The following is a 26,209-nucleotide window of genomic DNA, read 5'->3' as shown; positions in this document are numbered from 1 at the left end:
CCAGTCGTGCTGCTCCGTTCTAGGTCAACTGTAATTTGCCTGTGTTCTTCTTTGTGGCACTTGACCATACAACTACAATGTTTCAAGATACTTTGAGGTTGTAACATACATTGTTTTAGCCCAATAATGCTAATGCCGGTATTTTTTTTCTTTAAGTATCCCTTTAATTCAACAGTGGTGAGGGGAAACTCTAGGAAAGCCTGTATGTCCATGATCTAGCTAGCTGGTGCTGGACAACTATTCAGGACACCAAACAAATGAAAAACCAAAGTCAACCAATAGCGCTCTAGAATTTGGTAGACCTTTACGCTCAAACCTTTACACTAAAAATCAGCACTTGCCTTTTGTTTGATCAGACAGTGTTTGTTTAATCTTTATTTGATAAGGCAAGTCAATTAAGTACACATTCATACTTACAATGGCAGCCTGACTGACGGTGTGTGTGTGTTGGGGGCACAATCCCTGTTGATACTATGTGTAAAACATCATTCTCTGATCACACTGACATGAAATGTGTTATTCTAAGAAAGAATTGATGATCATTGTGCCGGAGTCTGGCGTAATGGTTGGCCTCCCAGACTCCGAAACACATATATCCCTGGCGACTTGGGTATGAATCCCATCTCAGCTCTTCCTGTCTCCCTTCTACATTCTAACTATCACTGTCCATAAAACGATACAAATACTAAATATAAAAAAATTATTTATGCTCATTATTGCTTCTTCGGGGCATTTTAATGCAAGGTCTTACATCCATTAATTGAGTGTACTTTTCTACTTACACTCACGCATCCGTTAACCTGGCTAGCATATAAACCAGCTACAAAGACTCCACTTCTGTCGGTCTCTGGGCAGCTCCTCTGCTGAAATACACATCTGGACATTTCCAGCTGTACTGAAATCAGTTTACACCATGGAAATAGTGGTACGACATAACAATGTCGACAGCGCGCCCTTGTGGAGGAACCTTAGTCATTGCATTTCAGGTCCACATTTTGGTTACAGAGTTGGGGGGTCACTTTAAGCGAGGGTTGTTAAACTCATTCTATGGAGGGCCTAGTGTCTGCAGGTTTTTGGTTCCTCCTTTCAATTCAGCCCTAGACGAACAGATGTGTGGAGTTCCTTACTAATTAGTGACCTTAATTCATCAATCAATAGCAGACACTCGGCCCTCCTTGGAATGAGTTTGACGCCTGTGCTTTAAGCCAATTAATTGGACCTGGTTTGTAATATGGAAAATCACTGTACAATACAGTACCCCCTACAAATGATATCGCAATGTAACTAACCACAAACCTACAGTTCTTAATGCTTTACCCCTCATAGACGCTCATATTAGATCACCAAATGAGTTCAAACATATTGCACACAAAAAACTCAAGACCGTAAATAATTTCACTTGTATTTATTTATACTACTTATATATATATGATAGATATAGCATAACTATTTATTTACAAACTGCAATCTTGTCAGTAAAAGGAGACAAATACAGACATTCCCAAAAAAACAACAGATGGGAAACAATATCAGTTTTAAAGTCAGTGCTGTGCTGAAATGCCAGGAGGTAAAGTCAAAACCACCCAGTAACTCCTCACTGTGAGGAAGGTGGGGAATCAGTTCAGGAACACTTCAGTATCATCGTGTTCACATCATGCGCACATGATGTGGGTCTGTGGTGGCATGTGAGATTTTGGAGGTTGACAGTCCACAACACAATGTGCAAAGTTGTGTTGCTGAAATAGTGTACGATCAACAACTCCCCAGAAGGAGGCGTGGTAGAAGCAGCTGAGACAAAGACAGGCAAAAATAAAATATTCTAAATATTCAGACAAATGAAATACCCTATGTACACAAAGGACAGTAAAGATGATAATGCAGTTGAACAATTCAAAAATAAAGAAATTACGCCTTCCTCGGAGGGTTGGGAGCGACAACGTCAAGTTGTTCACTTAAGGATAGCCATGCAATTGCAGCAATTATCTGATTAATCAAGCATTCTTTTTTGATATAGATGTTTACATTGAGTCTTGAGGGCTTTAATCAAACATACAGTGGGGAGAACAAGTATTTGATACACTGACAATTTTGCAGGTTTTCCTACTTACAAAGCATGTAGAGGTCTGTAATTTTTATCATAGGTACACTTCAACTGTGAGAGAAGGAATCTAAAACAAAAATCCAGAAAATCACATTGTATGATTTTTAATTAATTAATTTGCATTTTATTGCATGACATAAGTATTTGATACATCAGAAAAGCAGAACTGAATATTTGGTACAGAAACCTTAGTTTGCAATTACAGAGATCATACGTTTCCTGTAGTTCTTGACCAGGTTTGCACACACTGCAGCAGGGATTTTGGCCCACTCCTCCATACAGACCTTCTCCAGATCCTTCAGGTTTCGGGGCTGTCGCTGGGCAATACGGACTTTCGGCTCCCTCCAAAGATTTTCTATTGGGTTCAGGTCTGGAGACTGGCTAGGCCACTCCAGGACCTTGAGATGCTTCTTACGGAGCCACTCCTTAGTTGCCCTGGCTGTGTGTTTCGGGTCGTTGTCATGCTGGAAGACCCAGCCACGACCCATCTTCAATGCTCTTACTGAGGGAAGGAGGTTGTTGGTCAAGATCTCGCGATACATGGCCCCATCCATCCTCCCTTCAATACGGTGCAGTCGTCCTGTCCCCTTTGCAGAAAAGCATCCCCAAAGAATGATGTTTCCACCTCCATGCTTCACGGTTGGGATGGTGTTCTTGGGGTTGTACTCATCCTTCTATTCCTCCAAACACGGCGAGTGGAGTTTAGAGCAAAAAGCTCTATTTTTGTCTCATCAGACCACATGACCTCCTCCCATTCCTCCTCTGGATCATCCAGATGGTCATTGGCAAACTTCAGACGGGCCTGGACATGCGCTGGCTTGAGCAGGGGGACCTTGCGTGCGCTGCAGGATTTTAATCCATGACGGCGTAGTGTGTTACTAATGGTTTTCTTTGAGACTGTGGTCCCAGCTCTCTTCAGGTCATTGACCAGGTCCTGCCGTGTAGTTCTGGGCTGATCCCTCACATTCCTCATGATCATTGATGCCCCACGAGGTGAGATCTTGCATGGAGCCCCAGACCGAGGGTGATTGACCGTCATCTTGAACTTCTTCCATTTTCTAATAATTGTGCCAACAGTTGTTGCCTTCTCACCAAGCTGCTTGGCTATTGTCCTGTAGCCCATCCCAGCCTTGTACAGGTCTACAATTTATCCCTGATGTCCTTACACAGCTCTCTGGTCTTGGCCATTGTGAGAGGTTGGAGTCTGTTTGATTGAGTGTGTGGACAGGTGTCTTTTATACAGGTAACGAGTTCAAACAGGTGCAGTTAATACAGGTAATGAGTGGAGAACAGGAGGGCTTCTTAAAGAAAAACTAACAGGTCTGTGAGAGCCGGAATTCTTACTGGTTGGTAGGTGATCAAATACTTATGTCATGCAATAAAATGCAAATTAATTACTTAAAAATCATACAATGTGATTTTCTGGATTTTTGTTTTAGATTCCGTCTCTCACAGTTGAAGTGTACCTATGATAAAAATGACAGACCTCTACATGCTTTGTAAGTAGGAAAACCTGCAAAATCGGCAGTGTATCAAATACTTGTTCTCCCCACTGTATTGGGTCGAAAACAGTGACCAATTGATATTGCGCGTCGTTTGACACATCCAATAGATAGCATAATCATCACATTCACATTGCTCGTGAGCAATACACATTGGAATTAAATGGCTTTAACAAACAAAACCAAGTAGTTCTGCACTTCATCATTTCAAAAAGCCGGTATAGTATTTCTTCATCTGTTAAATTTAAAAATAGAAAGGAAAGGTGCCTCTAACTTGGTAAAACAACAAGCCTCTCACACAGTGTCTGTGCAATAGCTCAGTTCCCAAGCCTTCTCCTATGACTAGAGTACAGTATCTTCTCTTCTTTGACCTTTGTCCCTATCAACATAGTCCAAAAACTTCTCAATACTTTCTGGAGAAATACACTGAGTTGGTTGACTGCAAACCAAGGTCTCCCCTTGGTCCTGGTATAGGAGTGGCAGAGGAAGTCAGTCCTGGTTTTAAAGTGTGGAAGGAGGGTATTAGGAGTCAGATGAGCCCTATTGTGAGTGCCCCATTACGAGTGCACTTTGAAGGCCAGCAGTTCTTCAGAGTGTACGTTGTTGAGGGAGCGCAGCTCGGGCAGCTTCAGCAGCAGCTTGGTGAAGGTGGTAGTCTCGTTGGCGTGGTTCTTCATAGTCAGACTCCGCAGCGCTCGGATCAGTGTGTCCTGCAGTGCCTCCACTGACTTCAAGTCCTGGATCCCCGAACGATCTGATCACAGAACAGAGCATAAGAACAGTCACTATCAAAGAAGGCTTTAGGTTTAATCGTACACATGAGTATTGTGTGTTAACACCAGTGGCTGAATGGTATGTACAGGACTGCGTTTTAAATGGCACTTTTGACCAAAGTTGTGCACTATATAGGGAATAGGGTGCCATTTTAGACACCGGACCATAATACAGTCAGCCAGCCAACCAGTCAGACAGAGGACAGCCAGCCAGCGGACAGCCAGCCAACCAGTCAACTAGAGGACAGCCAGCCAACCAGTCAGCCAGCCAACCAGTCAGCCAGTGATGTGAGGACAGTGTGTTTACAATTACAATGTGTTAAAAAGGACACTGTGTTTTACAAGGACACTGTGTTTTACAAGGACACTGTTTACAGGGACAATGTTATTTACCGGCGGAGACGAGGACGACGGCAATGAAGAGGCTCATCTCATCCTTGTCCAGCTGCAGAGCGGCCAGCTTCTCGCTGAAGTCACACATGGAGGTGAGCAGCTGCCCGGCCCGCAGCGAGCGCAGCAGCTCCAAGCTGTAACACTTCCCCGTCAAGAAGGTCACGGTGCGCTCGGCCACGTCGAACAGAGAAGCGAAGCGCACCATAAGCACCTGGAAAGAGAGAGGTGGGAGAGAGGGTGTGTTAGAACAGGGGTTTATGGTGACTAGCACTGGGCAACATACTGGCAGAATTCAACAGTGATAATGCACACCTAACTGGGTTAGAGAGAATTCAATGTTGAGTTAAAATACACTGATACTCTGTCATAACATATCTACAGACTGTAATATATTTAGCCAATTCAACACTCAGAGTTAAAGAGAGTGCAATGTTCAGTTGGAACACGACAGCCAGAGTTGGGAAAGATCTATTTTTGGTATCAGAGAGTCCAGGGATTCTTACCTCAAACGTTCCGTTTTTGAGCAGGCTGACTTGGTCGTACTCGGAGAGGTCTCGGAAGCCCGGGATCCTCTTGGCAAACCCCACCACCTCGTGCACGGCCGGGATGAAACTCAGGGAGAACTCCTCCCAGATCTCCTGGCTGCACTGGCTGGGGTCCACATAGAGACTAGGAGTGACCTGGGGTGACAAGAGTCGAGAACAGGGCCCTCAGTTATGGAAAACAGAATACTGGAGTAATAATGCAGAAGAAACAAAATGGAGGGGATTTAGAGGATAGGCCTTTTTAGGTCTTTTCCATGTGTGCTTTAGGCATGGTTATGGGGTAATTTCAGGTGTGCAGTATACAATGCATTTCTACTGTAACATTTTATAAAGAGACCTTCAATCTCCTCAATGTTTCAACGAAGACTAATTAACTGATAAAAGGACACTCACCATGTTTGTCTTGTGGTCCTGTAGGCTGTATGATGGTCCACTGTAACCACGGGAGACGGTCTGTACGTTGTGCATTGTGTTGTGGCTCCTGTGATGGAGGCTGTAGGAGTCCTCTGGCATTCTACCACTGGGGGCGCCGTTTAGCTGCGCAGGCTGCTGCTGGTAAACAACTCTCTCTTCCCGGTAGGGACCGTTGGTGACGTGTTGATGGCTGTTGCAACTAGGTTGGTAACCCCTGGCGTCTTTGTTGCAGCGTTTCCAGCTCTCCTGCAGTTCCTCAATGCGGCTGTCTCTCCTGTCTTTTACAGTTTCCCTGGTGACCGGCGAAGGTGACTCCTCCGGTTCCTCTTTGATGGACTGTTGCTGCTCACGGCGGTACGTGAATGTGCCCTGGTGACACACCCTGGAATGAGGAACCTCGTCATCGCCGCTATCCGATGAACAGGAAGAGGCGGAGCTAGAGCTGGTCTCCATGGAGTCTTGAGCGGAACAGGGTGAGGAAGGGTTGGAGCCTGATGAAGACGAGATAGATGAGGAAGAAGAGGCGGATGAAGCGGAGCTGCCGTCATTGGGGAGCCCTTCCGTGGGACAGGGTGGACTCTGGGTGCCGTGGAGCATACTGTGGAGCTGGCTGTTGTTGTTCATCACCATGTTGTTCATGGCGTTCTGCATCTCCAGCAGCATGCGCTGCTTCTCTCTCTTTGGGATGCGGCCAAACCTCACAGCTGGAGAAGGAAATCAAATATAACACACATTCGTACATATATCACTAATAAGGGCTCAGATATCCCTACAGTCAGTCAATCCATCCAACTTGTAAAAGGAAACCCTTCACACCATTAACCATTGTATTTCCCTGTGGGAAAAATTCCGTTATTATTTTCTATGTACATTTAAAAGTGGAGACTCACAATCTCTAGACATGCCCACAGCCAGACACTTCTTGAAGCGGCACTGCTGACAGCGGTTCCTGTTGATCCTTATGACGGTGCAGTTCTCCATCTTCAGGCACTTCTTATACCGGATGCTATGCTGGATGCTCCTCCTGAAGAAACCCTGAGAACAATCACAGAAAACATTGTTTGTGCGCGGTCATTACCTAGTTTAAACACGAATGAGACTGTCAAAACACTTACGACACAGAGCCGTTGAATAACATGAATGAAACCTTGGACTGGCAGTGTGGCATTCCGTGAGAAGCAGTCAGGACTAGTCTTACCTTACAGCCCTCGCAGGCGTGGACGCCATAGTGGAACCCCGAGGCCACGTCGCCGCACACCTTACACAACAACACCATGCCGTTGATCTCTGTAAGGAGAAACACACAGCAATGTTACTACTAATTCACACCTCTCTAACAAATGTACTATTCCACCTGTCATTGATGATGACTCATGTAGACTTGAGAATACGAAATGCACCTATTACCTGGATTAGTGTGGCAACTCATACAGTGCATTTGTTCTGAAAGAGCTGGAAAACCTGGACCCATACAAATCAGCTGGGCTTGACAATCTGGACCCCCTATTTCTGAAACTGTCCGCCGCCATTGTCGCACCGCCTATTACCAGCCTGTTCAACCTCTCCTTCGTATCATCTGAGATCCCCAAGGATTGGAAAGCTGCCGCGGTCATCCCCCTCTTCAAAGGGGGAGACACCCTGGACCCAAACTGTTACAGACCTATATCCATCCTGCCCTGCCTATCTAAGGTCTTCGAAAGCCAAGTCAACAAACAGATCACTGACCATCTCGAATCCCACCGTACCTTCTCCGCTGTGCAATCCGGTTTCCGAGCCGGTCACGGGTGCACCTCAGCCACGCTCAAGGTACTAAACGACATCATAACCGCCATCGATAAAAGACATTACTGTGCAGCCGTCTTCATCGACCTGGCCAAGGCTTTCGACTCTGTCAATCACCATATTCTTATCGGCAGACTCAGTAGCCTCGGTTTTTCTAATGACTGCCTTGCCTGGTTCACCAACTACTTTGCAGACAGAGTTCAGTGTGTCAAATCGGAGGGCATGTTGTCCGGTCCTCTGGCAGTCTCTATGGGGGTACCACAGGGTTCAATTCTCGGGCCGACTCTTTTCTCTGTATACATCAATGATGTTGCTCTTGCTGCGGGCGATTCCCTGATCCACCTCTACGCAGACGACACCATTCTATATACTTCCGGCCCTTCCTTGGACACTGTGCTATCTAACCTCCAAACGAGCTTCAATGCCATACAACACTCCTTCCGTGGCCTCCAACTGCTCTTAAACGCTAGTAAAACCAAATGCATGCTTTTCAACCGTTCGCTGCCTGCACCCGCACGCCCGACTAGCATCACCACCCTGGACGGTTCCGACCTAGAATATGTGGACACCTATAAGTACCTAGGTGTCTGGCTAGACTGCAAACTCTCCTTCCAGACTCATATCAAACATCTCCAATCCAAAATCAAATCAAGAATCGGCTTTCTATTCCGCAACAAAGCCTCCTTCACTCACGCCGCCAAACTTACCCTAGTAAAACTGACTATCCTACCGATCCTCGACTTCGGCGATGTCATCTACAAAATAGCTTCCAACACTCTACTCAGCAAACTGGATGCAGTTTATCACAGTGCCATTCGTTTTGTTACTAAAGCACCTTATACGACCCACCACTGCGACCTGTATGCCCTAGTCGGCTGGCCCTCGCTACATGTTCGTCGTCAGACCCACTGGCTCCAGGTCATCTACAAGGCTATGCTAGGTAAAGTGCCGCCTTATCTCAGTTCACTGGTCACGATGGCTACACCCACCCGCAGCACGCGCTCCAGCAGGTGTATCTCACTGATCATCCCTAAAGCTAAAACCTCATTTGGACGCCTTTCCTTCCAGTTCTCTGCTGCCTGCGACTGGAACGAATTGCAAAAATCTCTGAAGTTGGAGACTTTTATCTCCCTCAACAACTTTAAAAATCTGCTATCCGAGCAGCTAACCGATCGCTGCAGCTGTACATAGTCCATCTGTAAACTACCCACCCAATTTACCTACCTCACCCCCCATACTGCTTTTATTTATTTACTTTTCTGCTCTTTTGCACACCAGTATCTCTTCTTGCACATGATCATCTGATGATTTATCACTCCAGTGTTAATCTGCTAAATTGTAATTATTCGATTTATTGCCTACCTCATGCCTTTTGCACACATTGTATATAGATTCTCCTTTTTTCTACCATGTTATTGACTTGTTTATTGTTTACTCCATGTGTAACTCTGTGTTGTCTGTTCACACTGCTATGCTTTATCTTGGCCAGGTCGCAGTTGCAAATGAGAACTTGTTCTCAACCAGCCTACCTGGTTAAATAAAGGTGAAATAAAAAATAATAATAATAAAAATAAAAAAATGTCCTATCCATTCTGAATAAATCTAGTATCCTTGCCATACTGAATGTATTTCCAGGGCTGAAATGCACTCACTGGTGATGCTGCTCTTGGTGGAGTTGGATCGCCCAGTCTTGTCTGTGCCGTGGCTACGTGGGTGCTTGGCTGTGGTAGGGCGGGCGATGTCCACCATGATTCCTACTGCCCGGCTTGGCAGTGAGGGATGAGGCGAAGAGGAGCACAGGTAGCCGCTGCTGCAGCTGTCACTCAAACAGGACTCCGGACTGGAGGCGGAGCCAGAAGAGATGTAGGCTATTACACCACCTGAGGGGAGAAGGGGAAAAAAGACAAAAGGTTAGTGGAATATAAGTCAAATATACGTCATATCAAAAACATAATATTGACGTCATAATCTTGATGTCGTAATATTTTGTTACAACTAAGAGGGACACAAAATATTATTCTAAGTTTTTACCCCATTGTAAGTCAGAGTAAGGTTATAATAGTGATGGAAATGGACCGACTAGGTCAAAGGTAAATGATAAACCATATATAAACATAATATAAGCCATAAAATCTGATAAAGCATCTGCCTGTTTGCCCTTGCCACACCCACTACAGAGCAGGACTTATGCCAGACCGTTTCCCCCCTTCGTTCATTCATCCTGGTGTTTGACCTGTTTTTACTACCTCATTCCTGGCAATTGAATAACACCACTGTTACATAACAAGTTGGCTCTATGGGTGTGTACAGTTATACCAAATAGTACAGCAAAGCCTGCAGTCCAAGTCAGGGTCATACATGTCACCACTATGGAAGAAAATGTTTGAACAAAAACACTAATAATCACAAAAATACTTGATTTAAAGACTTTTGGGCACAGGGTGATAAGGTGTGTTACATGATACCCCGAAACCTAATCAAAATCGCAAATATCTTCCATTTGACCTAAATGACTTAATGGTGTACCTTCAAAACGTGACATTTTACAGTGTAATGTGAAAACGAATGTGTTTCTGTAATCATTTGTTCACTTTAACATTTATTTTCCATCTAGGTTGGGGTTGGGTGTCTCAGTTCTTCTGTACTATATTATATTGAATAATACTGCCATCTACAAAACAAAAGAGCAGTAACTGCACTCTTGGTCAAAAATGTGTTGACATTTTTTATACATTAAATACACGATTTATCATGTGGACAAAATGTGTTTCAGATAAAATGGGATGTCATGTTTGCAGTAGCTGGAAAAAGTTAGTGAAACCAAGGAAAAAAGCAGTAAATGCAATAGCTCACCTCAGTTATTGCTTTTTACCCTGAATCACTAAGCTTTGGGCTGCAGTTACTGTGGTTTAACATGGCATGATTTATTGTTGTTTGTTGAAACAAGTATCAAACTATATGACACTGACAGCCACATACAAATAAATGTATGAACACAAGTGTTTGTGTTAAAAAGAAATCATTAAGAAATATCTGGGCATTTCCTCCCAAATATGTTCTCACTCGCCTATAGTAGGCAACCCAGACTTGCCAAAAACCCTGAGGGATGCCAACTTTAATCTTTGGCATACTCTAGGAATCAGGACCTTTTCAGACCTATTTCATCAGAAAACCATTACACTGAAATCCTTTCAAGAGCTCTGCAGTGAATTCAATGTGCCAAGATCCCATTTTCCCATCTTCAAATTAGACATGTCATTTCCTCATTTACTTCCAAGAGGAGGTTTAGAACTCAGTTGAATGAAGTTGAAACCCTTCTTGTCACAGCACAATCCATTAAAGGCAAAATATCTTATATCTATAGACTCCTTTCTGAGAAAGGAGGCTCCTCCTTTACTCCTTTGAAAATAATCTGTGAAAAAGACCTTGGTCTGACTATCAGTGATGAGTTATGGGCGAAGGTTTGCGACAGGGTATACTGCTCCTTTACTAATGTAAAAATGAAAGAATCTAATTACAAATTTTTGTACAAATTGTATTACATTCCCTTGAGACTCCATAGAATGAAAACAGACATTTCTCCTAACTGTAAAATATGTACCTCTGAAAGTGGAAACTATATGCATGTATTTTGGAGCTGTAGAGAGATTGCCAGATTTTGGCAATCTATACATACTGCTGCACAGAAAATACTAGATGTACAGTTTGATATGACCCCGTGTATCTATCTTCTTAATGCCCAGCAGGACTTTGTTCTTGATCCTGACAGAGAAAATTTGCTTATGACCATTACATACTTTGCTAAGAAATGTATTCTTCTATTGTGGGCCTCTAATACCTCTCCTACATTTAAAATGTGGATTGACCAGATTGTTGACTTTCTCCCTCTTGAAAAGCTCACTTATGACCTCCGCAAGAGACAGCCCAAGTTTGATAGACTCTGGTCTCCACTACTCAACTATATTTCAAGTTGGACAGAGTGAATGGGGTGATTAGGGAGATGAACAGATGCATGTTGTGTAAGGTGCTGTAAAATCAAAAAACTAATTATTTGCTCGTTGTCTCAGCTAAGGCTGAAAATAGCTAATAAGAACTTTTTAAATTTTGTAATAATTATTATTTGTGTGTATGTGTATATGTGTATATATATATATATATATATATATATTACTATTTCTTATTTTTTATTATTATTATTATTTATTTTTATATATTATTTTTAAAGTCTGTCACATCTGTGAATGTGGAATGTGTTTTGTTGGTTGATTGAAAAACAAGAAAACTTAATAAAACTTTAAATTGAAAACGAAAAAAGAAATCGTAATTCCAGTGCTGATTTCAAGGTTTTACTGCTAACCTACAACGCATTACATGGGCTTGCTCGTACCTATCTTTCCGATTTGGTCCTGCCGTACATACCTACACGTATGCTACGGTCACAAGACGCAGGCCTCCTTACTGTCCCTAGAATGTCTAAGCAAACAGAGGCAGGGCTTTCTCCTATAGAGCTCCATTTTTATGGAATGGTCTGCCTATCCATGTGAGAGACGCAGACTCGGTCTCGACCTTTAAGTCTTTATTGAAGACTCATCTCTTCAGTAGGTCCTATGATTGAGTGTAGTTTGGCCCAGGAGTGTGAAGGTGAACGGAAAGGCACTGGAGCAACGAACCACCCTTGCTGTCTCTGCCTGGCCGGTTCCCACTCTCCACTGGGATTCTCTGCCTCTAACCCTATTACAGGGGCTGAGTCACTGGCTTACTGGTCCTCTTCCATGCTGTCACTAGGAGCGGTGCGTCACTTGAGTGGGTTGAGTCACTGACATGATCTTCCTGTCCAGGTTGGTGCCCCCCCTTGGGTTCGTGCCGTGAGGGAGATCTTCGTGGGCTATACTCGGCCTTGTCGCAGGATGGTAAGTTGGTGGTTGAAGATATCCCTCTAGTGGTGTGGGGGCTGTGCTTTGGCAAAGTGGGTGGGGTTATTTCCTGCCTGTTTGGCCTTGTCCGGGGGTATCGTCGGACGGGGCCACAGTGTCTCCCGACCCCTCCTGTCTCAGCCTCCAGTATTTATGCTGCAATAGTTTGTGTCGGGGGGCTAGGGTCAGTCTGTATATCTGGAGTATTTCTCCTGTCTTATCTGGTGTCCTGTGAGAATTTAAGTATGCTCTCTCTAATTCTCTCTCTCTTTCTTTCTTTCTCTTGGAGGACCTGAGCCCTAGGACCATGCCTCAGGGCTACCTGGCCAGATGACTCCTTGCTGTCCCCAGTCTACCTGGTTGTGCTGCTGCTCCAGTTTCAACTGTTCTGCCTGCGGCTATGGAACATTGACCTGTTCACCGGACGTGCTACCTTGTCCCAGACCTGCTGTTTTCAACTCTCTAGAGACAGCAAGAGTGGTAGAGATACTCTGAATGATTGGCTATGAAAAGCCAACTGACATTTACTCCTGAGGTGCTGACTTGTTGCACCCTCTACAACCACTGTGATTATCATTATTTGACCCTGCTGGTCATCTATGAACATTTGAACATCTTGGCCATGTTCTGTTATAATCTCCACCCGGCACAGCCAGAAGAGGACTGGCCACCCCTCATAGCCTGGATCCTCTCTAGGTTTCTTCCTAGGTTCCGGCCTTTCTAGGGAGTTTTTCCTAGCCACCGTGCTTCTACACCTGCATTGCTTGCTGTTTGGGGTTTTAGGCTGAGTTTCACTTTGTGACATCAGCTGATGTAAGAAGGGCTTTATAAATAAATGTGATTGATATGAATACAAAATAAACGGAAAAAGACAACAGTTAACATCTCCAATGATCTGACTACAATTAATTTGGCTCGACAATTCAAAAACGCTGAAGTCATTTTTCAAAGTTTCCATTTATGAGCAGTTACTGCTCTTTTGCTTGAAAGGGCAGAATAATATATTGTATTTTAGTTTCTGTCAAAAGTAAAGTTATTCTTGTAGTCATTTGGTGTTAAACCACATTATTACATAAAAATTTTGACATTATTAAGCCAAATGCTTAAATATGGGCTAAATAAGCCCAGCTAGGAAAATAATTCACCTGTTGTTTGGTGTACAGGAGGCTCAGACACAAAATCAACATAAATGAATATATTATACTATACTATGTAGCCCTAAATGTAGTTAATGGTCTCGAAGACCTGGCCATGATTACCTAACCAGCTATGACTATTCGCTTCCAAAACCCACCCACATGTGGAGCTGTCATGTCTAAGAGAGCAAATCTAGGTCACCAAAATTGTTCCCTTCAGTTTCACGTGGACCTGCATACAGCCCTCGAGCTTGGACTCAGCGCAGAATTATGCAATGATTGCGTCACAGCCTCTTCTCGGCCAATGAGCAGTGAGAGTCGAGAAGCATTGGCACATGGCTAGGCAGCTTGGTCCATGTGAGGTGAAGCAAAGCAGAACATTGTAGTGTCAAAACAAAAAACCCCGTAGCACAGTGGCATTCCTAACCAATATACATGGCTTGACAATAAGCAGACCAGAAAAGCTAAATAATCTATTAGGTTTCTAATTGTGGTCCATATATAACTTATAAAAATCACACAACTAAATAAAATGTGGACAGATATTAGCCAGATTTTACAAGCTTTTTCCTAGAACAGATGCTTAGAACGACACATTAATTCTTGACAGCAACAGTAACACTAGATTTGTAACAAAGTAACACATTTGCAACAAAGTAACTGGTCAATGTAGCGAGAGGTGGACACTTTCAATTACATGACAAGATACATTGTAACATTGTAATAGCACGGATAATAAAGCCGGTCTTACCAGGCTTGATTGAGCCCATGTCTGCAGGCACCTCGATTCTGAGAATCTTTAGAGAAAGCAACCTATACTAACTAAATGTCTTGTCAATAACTCGCCTGTTTCACAATGTCAACTGGATGTTTTCTGTAAGGATCGCAAAGTGCTATTATCCTTAGTAGCACAGCCGTTAAACTCAAATTCAAAGCGTCGATCATCTAAAGCTCAACACTGTTTCTTATTTTAGTCTCAACTACATTACTGTAGTAAATATTTGTGGCATTAATATAATTATCTGCACTCCACTGTCAGTATCCTGAACAAAACAAATTCTGCTCTTCTTTCAGCCAAAATGTTCCCGCGACTTTTCAATGGCATCTAATACAACCCGAATAGTTTTTATATATTTAAAGATCTGTAACAAGATGAGAAACGCCGGACGAACTCCCTTGTTGGATGACTCTTCTGTACGATGACTCTTCAGTACTCAATGTTCTAAATAGTGTGTTAACCATGTGACCCAGTTGTCAGCCACTCCCACTTGCGTGGGCGCTTGAAAGTCACTTTAACCCAGTGACACACTTTTACAGACCAGAGGCAGACTTAAAGGCTCAGTGCATTCAAAAACGTGAATTGTCCGTGTTATACACACAAACACTGTATATCCACACTATGAGCATGGAATAATACTGTGAAAATGATAATGCCCTTTTAGTGTAAGAGCTGTTTGAAAAGACCACCTGACATTTCAGCCTGTTTTGGTGGGATGGACTTTTGGCCTGCCTGGTGACATCACCAGGCGGTAAATTAGTCAATATACAAATAAGAGTTTCAAACCTCTCTGCCAATAACAACTAGTTTTCCATTTTCATCTCCCCACTCAGACCACACCCAAACAGTCCTAGCAATATTACTGCTTGAGAAATTGCGATTTTCTGAGAAGTTGTTTGTTTTTGTCCATTACAAATGAAAAACAATCACAGTAAGATACTTAATTGTTACCCAGAAATGATTTGATAGAGATAAACAAATAATGGCTGCATTGGACCTTTAACACAATGATAAACATAATCGTGACTGCTCCAAGCCAATCTCTGGACTGCTCTCACGTTGACTGCCTCGCATAACGTGAATCCATAGGCAGTGCATTGTGATATATCCATCCTCCATTGGATTACATCGAGGTTGTACAGAAGGAATGCAACATGCAGTTCAGAAATATAACTGAAACGCTACACAAACTCATAACGGTACATGGAGGGTCTACTATTAAGGTCTTATGTCAATAATTAAGAATATGCTAGAAAGCTTTGTCCCTACTGGAAAGTTACAATCTGTGTGTCTACAAATTTGAGCACTGACGTCATCAACATTAAAAAGCATGTATCGTTCCTATCATAGACCTACTGCTCTAGTAGTTAAGTACCACACTGCAGGTAAAAGTCTGTCGACCTCAAATGCCAGATCTATTTTGACAGGCAAGAGTTCATTTCATTAAAAGTCATGTGGCTAATACTACTGATGAGTGAGTGTACTTGGACTTTAAATGACTGTCTAGGGTCCATGTGAGATGGAAATAGATATTTGTTATTATTGGAATGACTTGCATAAGTAGTAAATATTTTGGTAAAAGTATTGTTTTTATGTATATTCATGCAGCTTAAAATCATTGTCCAATGGAGCATCTGTCCAACAGAGATTGCTTCTAAAATGCTTATGTCCATTTTCAACAAAAATAATAAACACAAACCTAGAGTTATTCCTAATCAGATATTGCCATACCGGTTATTCATTTCATGTTTAAAACCTCAGGGCCCAAGTTACTGTAGTTTCATTCAAATAATTTCACGTCCATTTAAAACAGCTGTTTTTTGTAAAGGGTAAAACAGGCACTTATTGGACTGCTGCAAAGCCACATTGGCATGTTGTAAATACAGTGCATTCGGAAAGTATTCAGACCCCTTCACTTATTCAACATTATGTTACGTTACAGCCTTATTCTATAATGGATTTTTTTTAACGATTTGGAAAGGCACACACCTGTCTACAAAAGATCCCACAGTTGACAGTGCATGTCAGAGCAAAAACCAAGCCATGAGGTCAAAGGAATTGTCCATAGAACTCAAACAGGATTGTGTCAAGGCACAGATCAGGAGAAGTGTACCAAAAAATGTCTGCAGCATTGAAGGTCCCCAAGAACACAGTGGCCTCCATCATTCTTAAATGGAAGAAATTTGGAACCACCAAGACTCTTCCTAGAGCTGGCCCGCCCGGCCAAACTGAGCAATCTGGGGAGAAGGGCCTTGGTCAGGGAGGTGACCAAGAACCCGATGGTCACTCTGGCAGAGTTCCAGAGATCCTCTGTGGAGCTGGTTGTTCTTCTGGAAGGTTCTCCCATCTCTGCAGCACTCCACCAATAAGGCCTTTATGGTAGAGTGGCCAGACAGAAACCACTCCTGAGTAAAAAGCACATGACAGCCCGCTTGGAGTATGCCAAAAGGACCCTGAAGGACTCTCAGACCATGAGAAACAAGATTCTCTGGTCTGATGAAACTAAGATTGAACTCTTTGGCTTGAATGCCAAGCATCACATCTGGAGGAAACCTGGCTCACTACGGTGAAGCATGGTGGTGGGAGCATCCTGCTGTGGGGATGTTTTTCAGGGGCAAGGACTGGGAGACTAGTCAAGATTGAGGGAAAGATGAGCGGCGCAAAGTGCAGAGTAGAGGTCGACCGATTAATCGGAATGGCCGATTAATTAGGGCCGATTTCAAGTTTTCATAACAATCGGAAATCGGTATATATATATTTTTTTACACCTTTATTTAACTAGGCAAGTCAGTTAAGAACACATTCTTATTTTCAATGACGGCCTAGGAACGGTGGGTTAACTGCCTTGTTCAGGGGCAGAATGACAGATGTTTACCTTGTCAGCTCGGGGATTCAATCTTGCAACCTTACAGTTAACTAGTCCAATGCTCTAACCACCTGCCTCTCATTGCACTCCACGAGGAGCCTGCCTGTTACGCGAATGCAGTAGCTAGCATTAAACTTATCTTATAAAAAACAATCAATCAATCAATCATAATCACTAGTTAACTACACTATCTCTAGTTTATCTAGCGTGTCCTGCGTTGAATATAATCGATGCAGTGTGCATTCGCGGAAAAAGGACTGTCGTTGCTCCAACGTGTACCTAACCATAAACATCAATGCCTTTCTTAAAATCAATACACAGAGGTATATATTTTTAAACCTGCATATTTAGCTAAAAGAAATCCAGGTTAGCAGGCAATATTAATCAGGTGGATTTGCGTCACTTCTCTTGCGTTCATTGCACGCAGAGTCAGGGTACATGCGATAATAATAAACGTTTTGTTTTCGAAATGATAGTTTCCGGATTCGACCATATTAATGACCAACGGCTCGTATTTCTGTGTGTTATTATGTTATAATTAAGTCTATGATTTGATATTTGATAGAGCAGTCTGACTGAGCGATGGTAGGCAGCAGCAGGCTCGTATGCATTCATTCAAACAGCACTTTCGTGCATTTTGCCAGCAGCTCTTCACTGTGCTTCAAGCATTGCGCCGTTTATGACTTCAAGCCTATCAACTCCCGAGATTAGGCTGGTGTAACCGATGTGAAATGGCTAGCTAGTTAGCGGGGTGCGCGCTAATAGCGTTTCAAACGTCACTCGCTCTGAGACTTGGAGTAGTTGTTCCCCTTGCTCTGCATGGGTAACGCTGCTTCGAGGATGGCTGTTGTCGATGTGTTCCTCGTTTGAGCCCAGGTAGGAGCGAGGAGTGGGACGGAAGCTATACTGTTACACTGGCAATACTAAAGTGCCTATAAGAACATCCAATAGTCAAAGGTATATGGAATACAAATGGTATAGAGAGAAATAGTCCTATAAATACTATATTAACTACAACCTAAAACCTCTTACCTTGGAATATTGAAGTCTCATGTTAAAAGGAACCACCAGCTTTCATATGTTCTCATGTTCTGAGCAAGGAACTTAAACGTTAGCTTTTTTACATGGCACATATTGCACTTTTACTTTCTTCTCCAACACTTTGTTTTTGCATTATTTAAACCAAATTGAACATGTTTCATTATTTATTTGAGGCTAAATAGATTTTTATTGATGTATTATATTAAGTTAAAATAAGTGTTCATTCAGTATTGTTGTAATTGTCATTATTACAAATAAAAAAAATCGGCCGATTAATCGGTATCGGCTTTTTTTGGTCCTCCAATAATCGGTATCCGTTGAAAAATCATAAATCGATCGACCTCTAGTACAGAGATCCTTGATGAAAACCTGCTCAGGACCTCAGACTGGGTTGAAGGTTCCCTTAACAGGACAACCCTAAGCACACAGCCAAGACAATGCAGGAGTGGCTTCGGGACAAGTCTCTGAATGTCCTTCAGTTGCCCAGCCAGAGCCAGGACCCAATCGAACATCTCTGGATTGACCTGAAAATAGCTGTGCAGTGATGCTCCCCATCCAATCTGACTGAGCTTGAGAGGATCTGCAGAGAAGAATGGGAGAAACTCCCCAAAAACATGTGCCAAGCTTGTAGCGTCATACCCAAGAAGAACCGAGGCTGTAATCCGGACTAACCGGTGTCTGTATATAGCCTTGCTACTCTTATTTTCAATTGTCTTTTTACTGTTGTTTTATTTCTTTACTTACCTACACACACACATGCTTTTTTTTCTCCTCACTATTGGTTAGAGCCTAAGTAAGTAAGCATTTCACTGTAAGGTCTACACCTGTTGTATTCGGCGCACTTGACAAACTTTGATTTGATTAATCACTGCCAAAAGGTACTTTAACAAAGTACTGAGTAAAGGGTCTGAATACTGATACAAATGTGATATTTATTTATTTTCATAAAAAGTTAAAATGTCTAAAAACCTGTTTTTACTTTGAAAATATGGGGTATTGTGTGTAGATTGATGAGGGTGGGAAAAAAATGTAATCCATTTTAGAATAAGGCTGTAACGTAACAAAATGGGGAAACAGGCAAGGGGTCTGAATACTTTCTGAATGCACTGTAGTCGAGGCAATTTATCACTAATCCTTCATCTGACCATAACCAAGCACGCTCGGTATGTATATGAGCTTGCACTGTTCCTTTAGCACCAAATTCCATTGGCTTTTCAAATGAGAGATTAGTTATTGCAAAATAACATGGTAAACGCTATTCAAAGTATAAGCCTGGACAACAGAACTGTGTAAAAAAGTACTTAGATTTGTAGCTATTGTGGTACAACTGTACTGTAGTTCTATATTAAAAGGTGAATTGGCGAAAGGTGAAATCCATGTTTTTAATGGCACTGTTTATGCATTATATTTGAGGGATAGCCTACTAAATTTCAGGAGATTAGCTAAGCAGTGGAGTATCCTACGGAGAGTAATAAAATATATGACATTACATATGGTTTCATTGTTTTTCTTTATTTTCATATTTGCACAGATAACTTAAAATCAGGAACCAAAAAATATACCAGACAATAAAGTACTAAAAATCTGAAATAGAAATCCCCCCCACACGGCTGTGCTCTATGGGCCTATGTGGCGTACCGCTTCGTCCACTGTTTGGCTGTTCTATCATGCTCGGCTCTGTTTGTCGTGTACTGGGTGGCGATGCTTCCAACCAGGGGATCAGCTGAAAGTGAAAAACAACATGAGGGAAGTGAATCTTGAAACAATTCCTCTGCTTCAAGTGATGAATTCTAAGCCTTTTATAACTACTTATGAGTTATGCCAGCTTATTTATAGTGGTATCATAAGGAATTATAAATGCAATATAAGGCATTTTGTGTGGGCCTCAAAGTGAAACCCATAATAAAAAGTAATCCACATCTGAGCACAAAATTAAACCAAATAAATGGACCAATATTTGTTATTTACCATGTTACCTGCGGATTTAATTTGACCCTTCTCAGGAGTCAGGAACACTAATATTTGTTCTGGTATCATATTTCCAGCCTGGGACAGGTGCAGATCTGAAGAGAAACAAGTAAAAGGGGACCAGGAAGCCAGTTAGGCTCCCCGATGGATATCTTACCTGGGTTACAGTCTGTGAGCAGAGAGCAGATGGACAGCAGCACCTTGGAGATGGTGAGGGCAGGGCTCCAGTTGTCCTTCAGGATGTCCAGACAGATCACCCCCTGACTGTTGATGTTACAGTGGTAGATCCTTGTCCGAAACGTTACCTTGAGGAAAAACAAAAGTAGAAAACGTACATGCTATAGGCATATTTAACATAACGGCTAGAGACTCTAAATCAAAATCTATACTGAACATAAATATAAACGCAACATGTAAAGTGTTGGTCCCATGTTTCATAGGGTGAAATAAAAGATCCCAGACATTCTCCACAGGCACAAAAGCTTATTTTGTTGGTTCATTTGCCAAGATAATCAATCCACCTGACAGGTGTGGCATATCAAGAATCTGACTAAACAGCATGATCATTATTACACAGGTGCACCTTGTGCTGGGGACATTAAAAGGCCACTATTATTTCAATTGACTGATTTCCTTATATGAACTGTAACTCAGTAAAATCATTGAAGTTGTTGCATGTTGAGTTTATATTTTTGTTCAGTGTAACTATTTATTAAAGTGGATCAACATTTATTGGGGCAGAAGACAAAGCACGTAAGGCCGGGATGATACCAGTATTGCAATACTTGTTAGTATCGTGGCAAGGACACAAAACACGAAGCAGATTTTACTTCTTTAGGAAAACAGCTCTAATGTTGCAAACAAACATCACGTTGTCATCCAGAGTCACATTTATTTATTTATTTTCCAAGCTATATCACACAATATTTTACATACAGCAGGTTTATTGGCTACATTTTTTGTTGTTATCATGATATTACGATCTTGCCTCATCGCTGCAACTCTCCAACGGGCTCGGGAGAGGTGAAGGTCGAGTCATGTGCCCTCCGAAACATGACCCACCAAACCTCGTTTCTTAACACCCGCCTACTTAACTGGGAAGCCAGACGCACCAATGTGTCAGAAGGAAACACCATTCAACTGACAACCGAGTGTCAGCCGGCAGGCGCACTGCCTGCCACAAGGAGTCGCTAGAGTGCGATGAGGACCAAAGAGTTTGGTCTGCTTCGCGTTTTCATTTTTGCCATGGATAAATTGCGATACTGGTATCGTCGCTGACTTTATTCAAGCGTCAACTACTGAGGCTCAATATGGGACTAACCTATATTCACAGAATCATTTAAACACACAAGGCAGAAAATATCTAAAGAAAAATCACATCTATAGACTGTTCTGGCACCCAAGTGGAGGTGTCAAATGCCCTCTGTTGGTTAATGAGAGTACTTCAACATGTCAACAGGGAAATCCTGGCAAAACGCAGGGATGGTAAGTACTGTACATATGCTGCCTGCTGTGTTCTAGAAACTGGAGGAAATTCAGTCATCCTCATTTCACCATTCTCAAAGAGAAATTCCATATTGTAATGAAATTGTCAAATGTGACAAAACAATCCAAATATAATAGAATTTCAATTGAGCACATTTTTATGAAATGTTTGGATTTGTTTTTAGCACATGGAATTAAACTAGCGAACTAACTAGTGAGCTAACTAGCCAAGCTACGTTTCAAATTGGATATTTAGTTAGTGTTGTTTGTTATGTATCAAATTGCATAGGCTACCTTACGGTCCCTCCTTCTCTGGCAATGACCCGACTCTCTCACACACACACACACACACACACACACACACACACACACACACACACATACACACACGTAAATAGCTCATCTAGCATCTGGAAAGTAAGTCTCGTTTTTTGTTTTCTTTTTTGCTGTGGTGGCAACAATTTAACAGCAGCACAATATGACAAACACTGTGATCATCGCCGGTCGCATTTTTTGCTGTGTATACCCTTAAGAACACGAAAATTAATGCTAAGTAAATCTGTCCCATTTATTGCGTGGGACTAAACCAAGATGACCGTTTTGTAGTGTAGAGGGTAAGTAGTGACTGGTAGCTGACGATTGCCCAGTACCTTGGGTGGTTTGAAGGGGTAGTCGGGTGTGAAGGCGATGTCCAGGAAAAAGACCCCTCCCTCGTAAACAGAGCCCGGTGGTCCCAGGATGGTTGACCTCCACTCATAGATGTTGTCTCCTTTGGGACCAGCGCTGGAATTAAATGAGATAAAGTTACAGATTATGTTATACTATTAGCCTGGCCACAGATCTGTAAGTGCTCTAGCCAACTCCTTTGTCGTTACCCACCCGGAAAACCAAAGGAGAACAGTCTCCCTAATTGGTGTAAACTGGACCACGTTCTTTGTTATTGTTATGGCTCGGGTCATGTGTGTGTGTGTGTACTTCGTCTCATTGCCACAAGGGACAAATACCTTAAAGCATTCTCCTCATCCGTTTAGGTAAATGGCTGAGGGATAGGGCTAGAGAAATGTAACCACGTAAATTCATAGACCATCCATGATTTCAAAACATTAGTTTTAACCATGTTTTGAGGCTATATAGTGCTTGTTAACATTTACTTTGTTTACAAACATCAGAGAAAGAAGCTTATATATATATATATATTTGGGGGGGGGGGGGGTTTATGATGTGGTACAACAGTTGAACTAAGCTCATAAGGTTATAGAATAAGTTATGGATACATTTATTTAATTTAGAAGTCCCAAAATGGATGAATCAATTGTCCCTTTAAAACTACTGCACCTGCAAAAAACCTGTCTGAAACTGTTTAGAGCCTATTATCCCTTGGGTTTGTACTCACTTGGTGACCACACAGCTTTATATTGCTTGAGAGAACAGTACATTCTCTCTCAAGCTTCAAAGAAGCCTCCATTCACAACCAATCCCTGATGACGTGCCTCTGTATAGCGACCCAAATTGATTTCCTCAGAGCAGATCAGCCTTCATCCTTGGTACATGCTGAACACGTAGTGGAAATGATCTAGAGTGATGACTACAAGGCTGATCCAACACAATGTGGGAGACGTAAAATTCTGCTTCATGTAGATTTATAAACACCACCAGCATTTCAAGTCAAAACATTTTGATCAAAATAGGTGCAGCTGTATTTTATCAGCATATGGGACATGAGAAATCAGAAAGTAAAGCAAGCCTTTATGAATAAGTGGTAAAATCATTATTGTTTGGAGTCGCCTGTAGGTATTGACCATGGCAATACGCAAGACACTGGGGGCGGATTGGGAAAGAGAAGATGAGCTCAAATAAAACCAACCTGCAGTTTGGCGGAGGGTCCAGCGTGATATCTGCCAGCTCTTTCTGAATCCTGCAGAAACAAACATGCCTTCAGATCAATCATTGATTGCCCAGCCATACCTTACACATCTTTGTTTTCTCAGCCATGGACTTCCAAAGGTAAACAAATGGCACAGATATTTTGGTCCAATACAGTGAGGCTAGAATATTTTGAAACAAATAAAGTACAGAGAATATCTTAGTGCTAGCTACAATCATCTAGGAGATTAACCCACCCCTCTGACTAAATGTCACATTGTTGGTGTTGTGTGTGACAACATTTCATGAGGTTTGGGTGTGTTACCTCTTTGCGCTGGTGGATAGCAGCTTGGAGGTCTTGCTCATACTGGCTTTGCTCTCCCGTTTCTTGCAAGGTGTGTCCTTCGGTTTGTTTTGATTAGAGGAAGAAGACGAAGAGCTGGTGCTGACACACGAATCCTTATCCGACATACCGGTTTGGACAAGAAATTAGAAGGAACCTATAATGCGATTGTGATGCAGCAGTTGAAGAAAAAAAAACAGTAGCTTAGACAAATCTAATTGCTTTCAAGGTATTGCAAAATTAAGTAACGTTACAGTTATGACAGAGCACCTTTGACGTTCTAGGAAAAATAGCTACCTCAACATAGCTTGCTGAGATTACCTAAAAACAAGCCACTTCAACACAGCTACGACCAGAAGTGACTTTTTCGTAGCAGGTTAGGAGAACGTACGCAGTAGGTTAGGAGAATTAACATAGCCTGTTAGGAGAATTAGGTTAAGGTTAGGAAAAGGTTTAGTGAAAATGCTCTCCTAACATGCTAGGAAAAGTCACTTCCGGTCGTAGCTGTATCGAAGTGGCATGTTTTTAGGGAGTCCCTAGGCTTAGCGGAGATGCCAACAACCTGATGCATCTGGTTTTCGGGGATACAGCTTACTCAACCTAGCTTCCTTTTCTGCTGAAAACCGGATGTGGGAAGTGCACCCAGGCGTGTTCTTTTACACCTGCTACGTTAGGAAACGGCAGTGGTTTCCAACCTTTTTCGGTCACTGTACCACCAACAGAATTTTGCTCTGCCCAGAGTACCCCCTCATGTGCATTTTACCAGTAGGCCTATGGTCTCATGAGTCTTCAAGTACCCTCTGTGGATAGGCCAAGTACCCCTGGTTGGGAACCACTGGGTTAGGGAGTCCCATACAGCTTGCTGCTTGGCTAGTGCTCAGTTTAAATAAAGGTAACTGGCTAGCTGCCACCCCCATCCCTCCTCTGGCAATAATGTTGTGATTATGGATGGTTGAGCAAACAATGTTGGACAGCCCTGATATGGCAAGCCTCCATTATTCCCCAAATGTAATAGATCGTGAATGATGTGAAAATGTAGATAACTTACCGTCAGCTAATACTAAAAGCGCCCAGAAGGAACAAATGGATCCATGCTCGTGAACAACAGCTAGTTAGTTAGTCTGTGTGGCCAACCACCATTTGATGGGAACATTCTCAGGCCTTCTTCACAGTAATTAATGTTAGCTTGTTAGCTAATATCTCTGGTCTGGAGTTACTTGCTATGGCCTCTTCGCTCCTGGAGTCCTGAAACGTTAAAACAATAATCTCACACATTGATTTGTGTGTAAATTAACGTTACAGGTCTCCCGGAGCAAATAGGCTATAGCAGTTTGCTAGTGAGTTCGCCTACAGTAGTTTACGTTTGCAATTGCTTGTGCCAAGTCAAGCTGGTTGGACTAGGTTTAGTTAACTAAGTGGACATTAACAGCTGGCTAGCATAACTATTTTAGCTAGTTAACGCTAGTCAAAAACGTCCGACCTGCTGATTTTCTCGCCCCCCGTTATTAACCGACCGTTTGACTGCCCAGACCTTAGCCAACGTTAAGCTAGAAAGTTCGCAAAAATACTGTAGTTACATCAACGTTTACGCCTACCTCAACCTTTCAACATTGAAATATTTAACTTAGCTAACGTTAGTTGGCTAGCTATTTGGCAAACAACGTTACACCATAGTGAAACTAGCTTAGCTACTACTAGCTTGAGCTAGCTAACGTTAGATTTATTTCCTGAGCCAGGCAGTGCCACCACAAATGTGTCTGTTGAGTCGTTAACTAGCCGTCTTTTCCAATACAAAACAAGTTGAATACACTCAGAGAACTTCAATATATTTTATAACTCATGAGACATATTCAATATTAAAAGTAACGTCAGCCAAGTAGCAAATTACCTCCTTTGTGTCTGAATCTCCCCACTGCCGGAGCTAGTGCGTATCGCCTTCTGTGGAACGGAAGTGCCGCGGGTACAGTGGAATCATATCGCGCACTCACAATAATGAAGGCAAATCGGCGCACAGGGTTCATTCAACATTAGGCCATCGTAAACTGATATGACATTTTGTTATCATACATTAAAAAAAGATGCACGAAAAAGCACGTCGGACGAGGACCATGATAAAATTTGGAGTACCACTGAATATGGTGTCACCAAGTCAGAGTGAGAGAGAGGTTCATATATGGTCTATGGTTCATGCCCACCTCTAACCTAGACCTGTGATGCAGTTTCTTCTTCTGTAGTCTATTTTACACTGATTCCCTGGATTTCCCAGTTCATTTTATGCTCAGGCACAGCTGTGTGTGTCAGTCATG

At 42.4% G+C, this 26,209-nt stretch overlaps 2 protein-coding genes across 3 annotated transcripts; both read right to left on the bottom strand.

Moving 5' to 3' along the window:
• Positions 1-4,009: 4,009 nt before the first annotated feature.
• Positions 4,010-14,760, bottom strand: LOC139573765 (nuclear receptor subfamily 1 group D member 2-like). Its single transcript, XM_071397600.1, has 8 exons — positions 14,311-14,760; positions 9,163-9,390; positions 6,927-7,015; positions 6,619-6,763; positions 5,708-6,432; positions 5,273-5,449; positions 4,770-4,980; positions 4,010-4,357 (listed from the first exon to the last, which is right to left on the bottom strand). Exons 1-8 carry the CDS (start codon positions 14,327-14,329, stop codon positions 4,161-4,163), a joined length of 1,791 nt encoding a protein of 596 aa, XP_071253701.1. The 5' UTR covers positions 14,330-14,760; the 3' UTR covers positions 4,010-4,160.
• A 4,975-nt stretch (positions 14,761-19,735) lies between these two features.
• LOC139573776 (ubiquitin-conjugating enzyme E2 E1-like) lies at positions 19,736-26,150 on the bottom strand. 2 transcript variants are annotated; one of them, XM_071397622.1, is made up of 7 exons: positions 25,792-26,048; positions 24,952-25,148; positions 23,886-24,060; positions 23,562-23,612; positions 22,348-22,480; positions 20,370-20,517; positions 19,736-19,967 (listed from the first exon to the last, which is right to left on the bottom strand). In XM_071397622.1, exons 3-7 carry the CDS (start codon positions 24,029-24,031, stop codon positions 19,870-19,872), a joined length of 576 nt encoding a protein of 191 aa, XP_071253723.1. In that variant the 5' UTR covers positions 24,032-24,060; positions 24,952-25,148; positions 25,792-26,048; the 3' UTR covers positions 19,736-19,869. The 2 variants fall into 2 exon arrangements, with proteins under 2 accessions (XP_071253723.1, XP_071253722.1); XM_071397621.1 differs by lacking the exon at positions 24,952-25,148 and having other exon boundaries at positions 25,792-26,150.
• Positions 26,151-26,209: the final 59 nt, after the last annotated feature.

The sequence above is a fragment of the Salvelinus alpinus genome, chromosome 4 (genome assembly GCF_045679555.1).
Source record: "Salvelinus alpinus chromosome 4, SLU_Salpinus.1, whole genome shotgun sequence".
Taxonomy (NCBI): domain Eukaryota; kingdom Metazoa; phylum Chordata; class Actinopteri; order Salmoniformes; family Salmonidae; genus Salvelinus; species Salvelinus alpinus.
The sequence above is the reverse complement of the archived record's forward strand: the minus strand, read 5'-3'. Positions and strand labels throughout refer to the sequence as shown.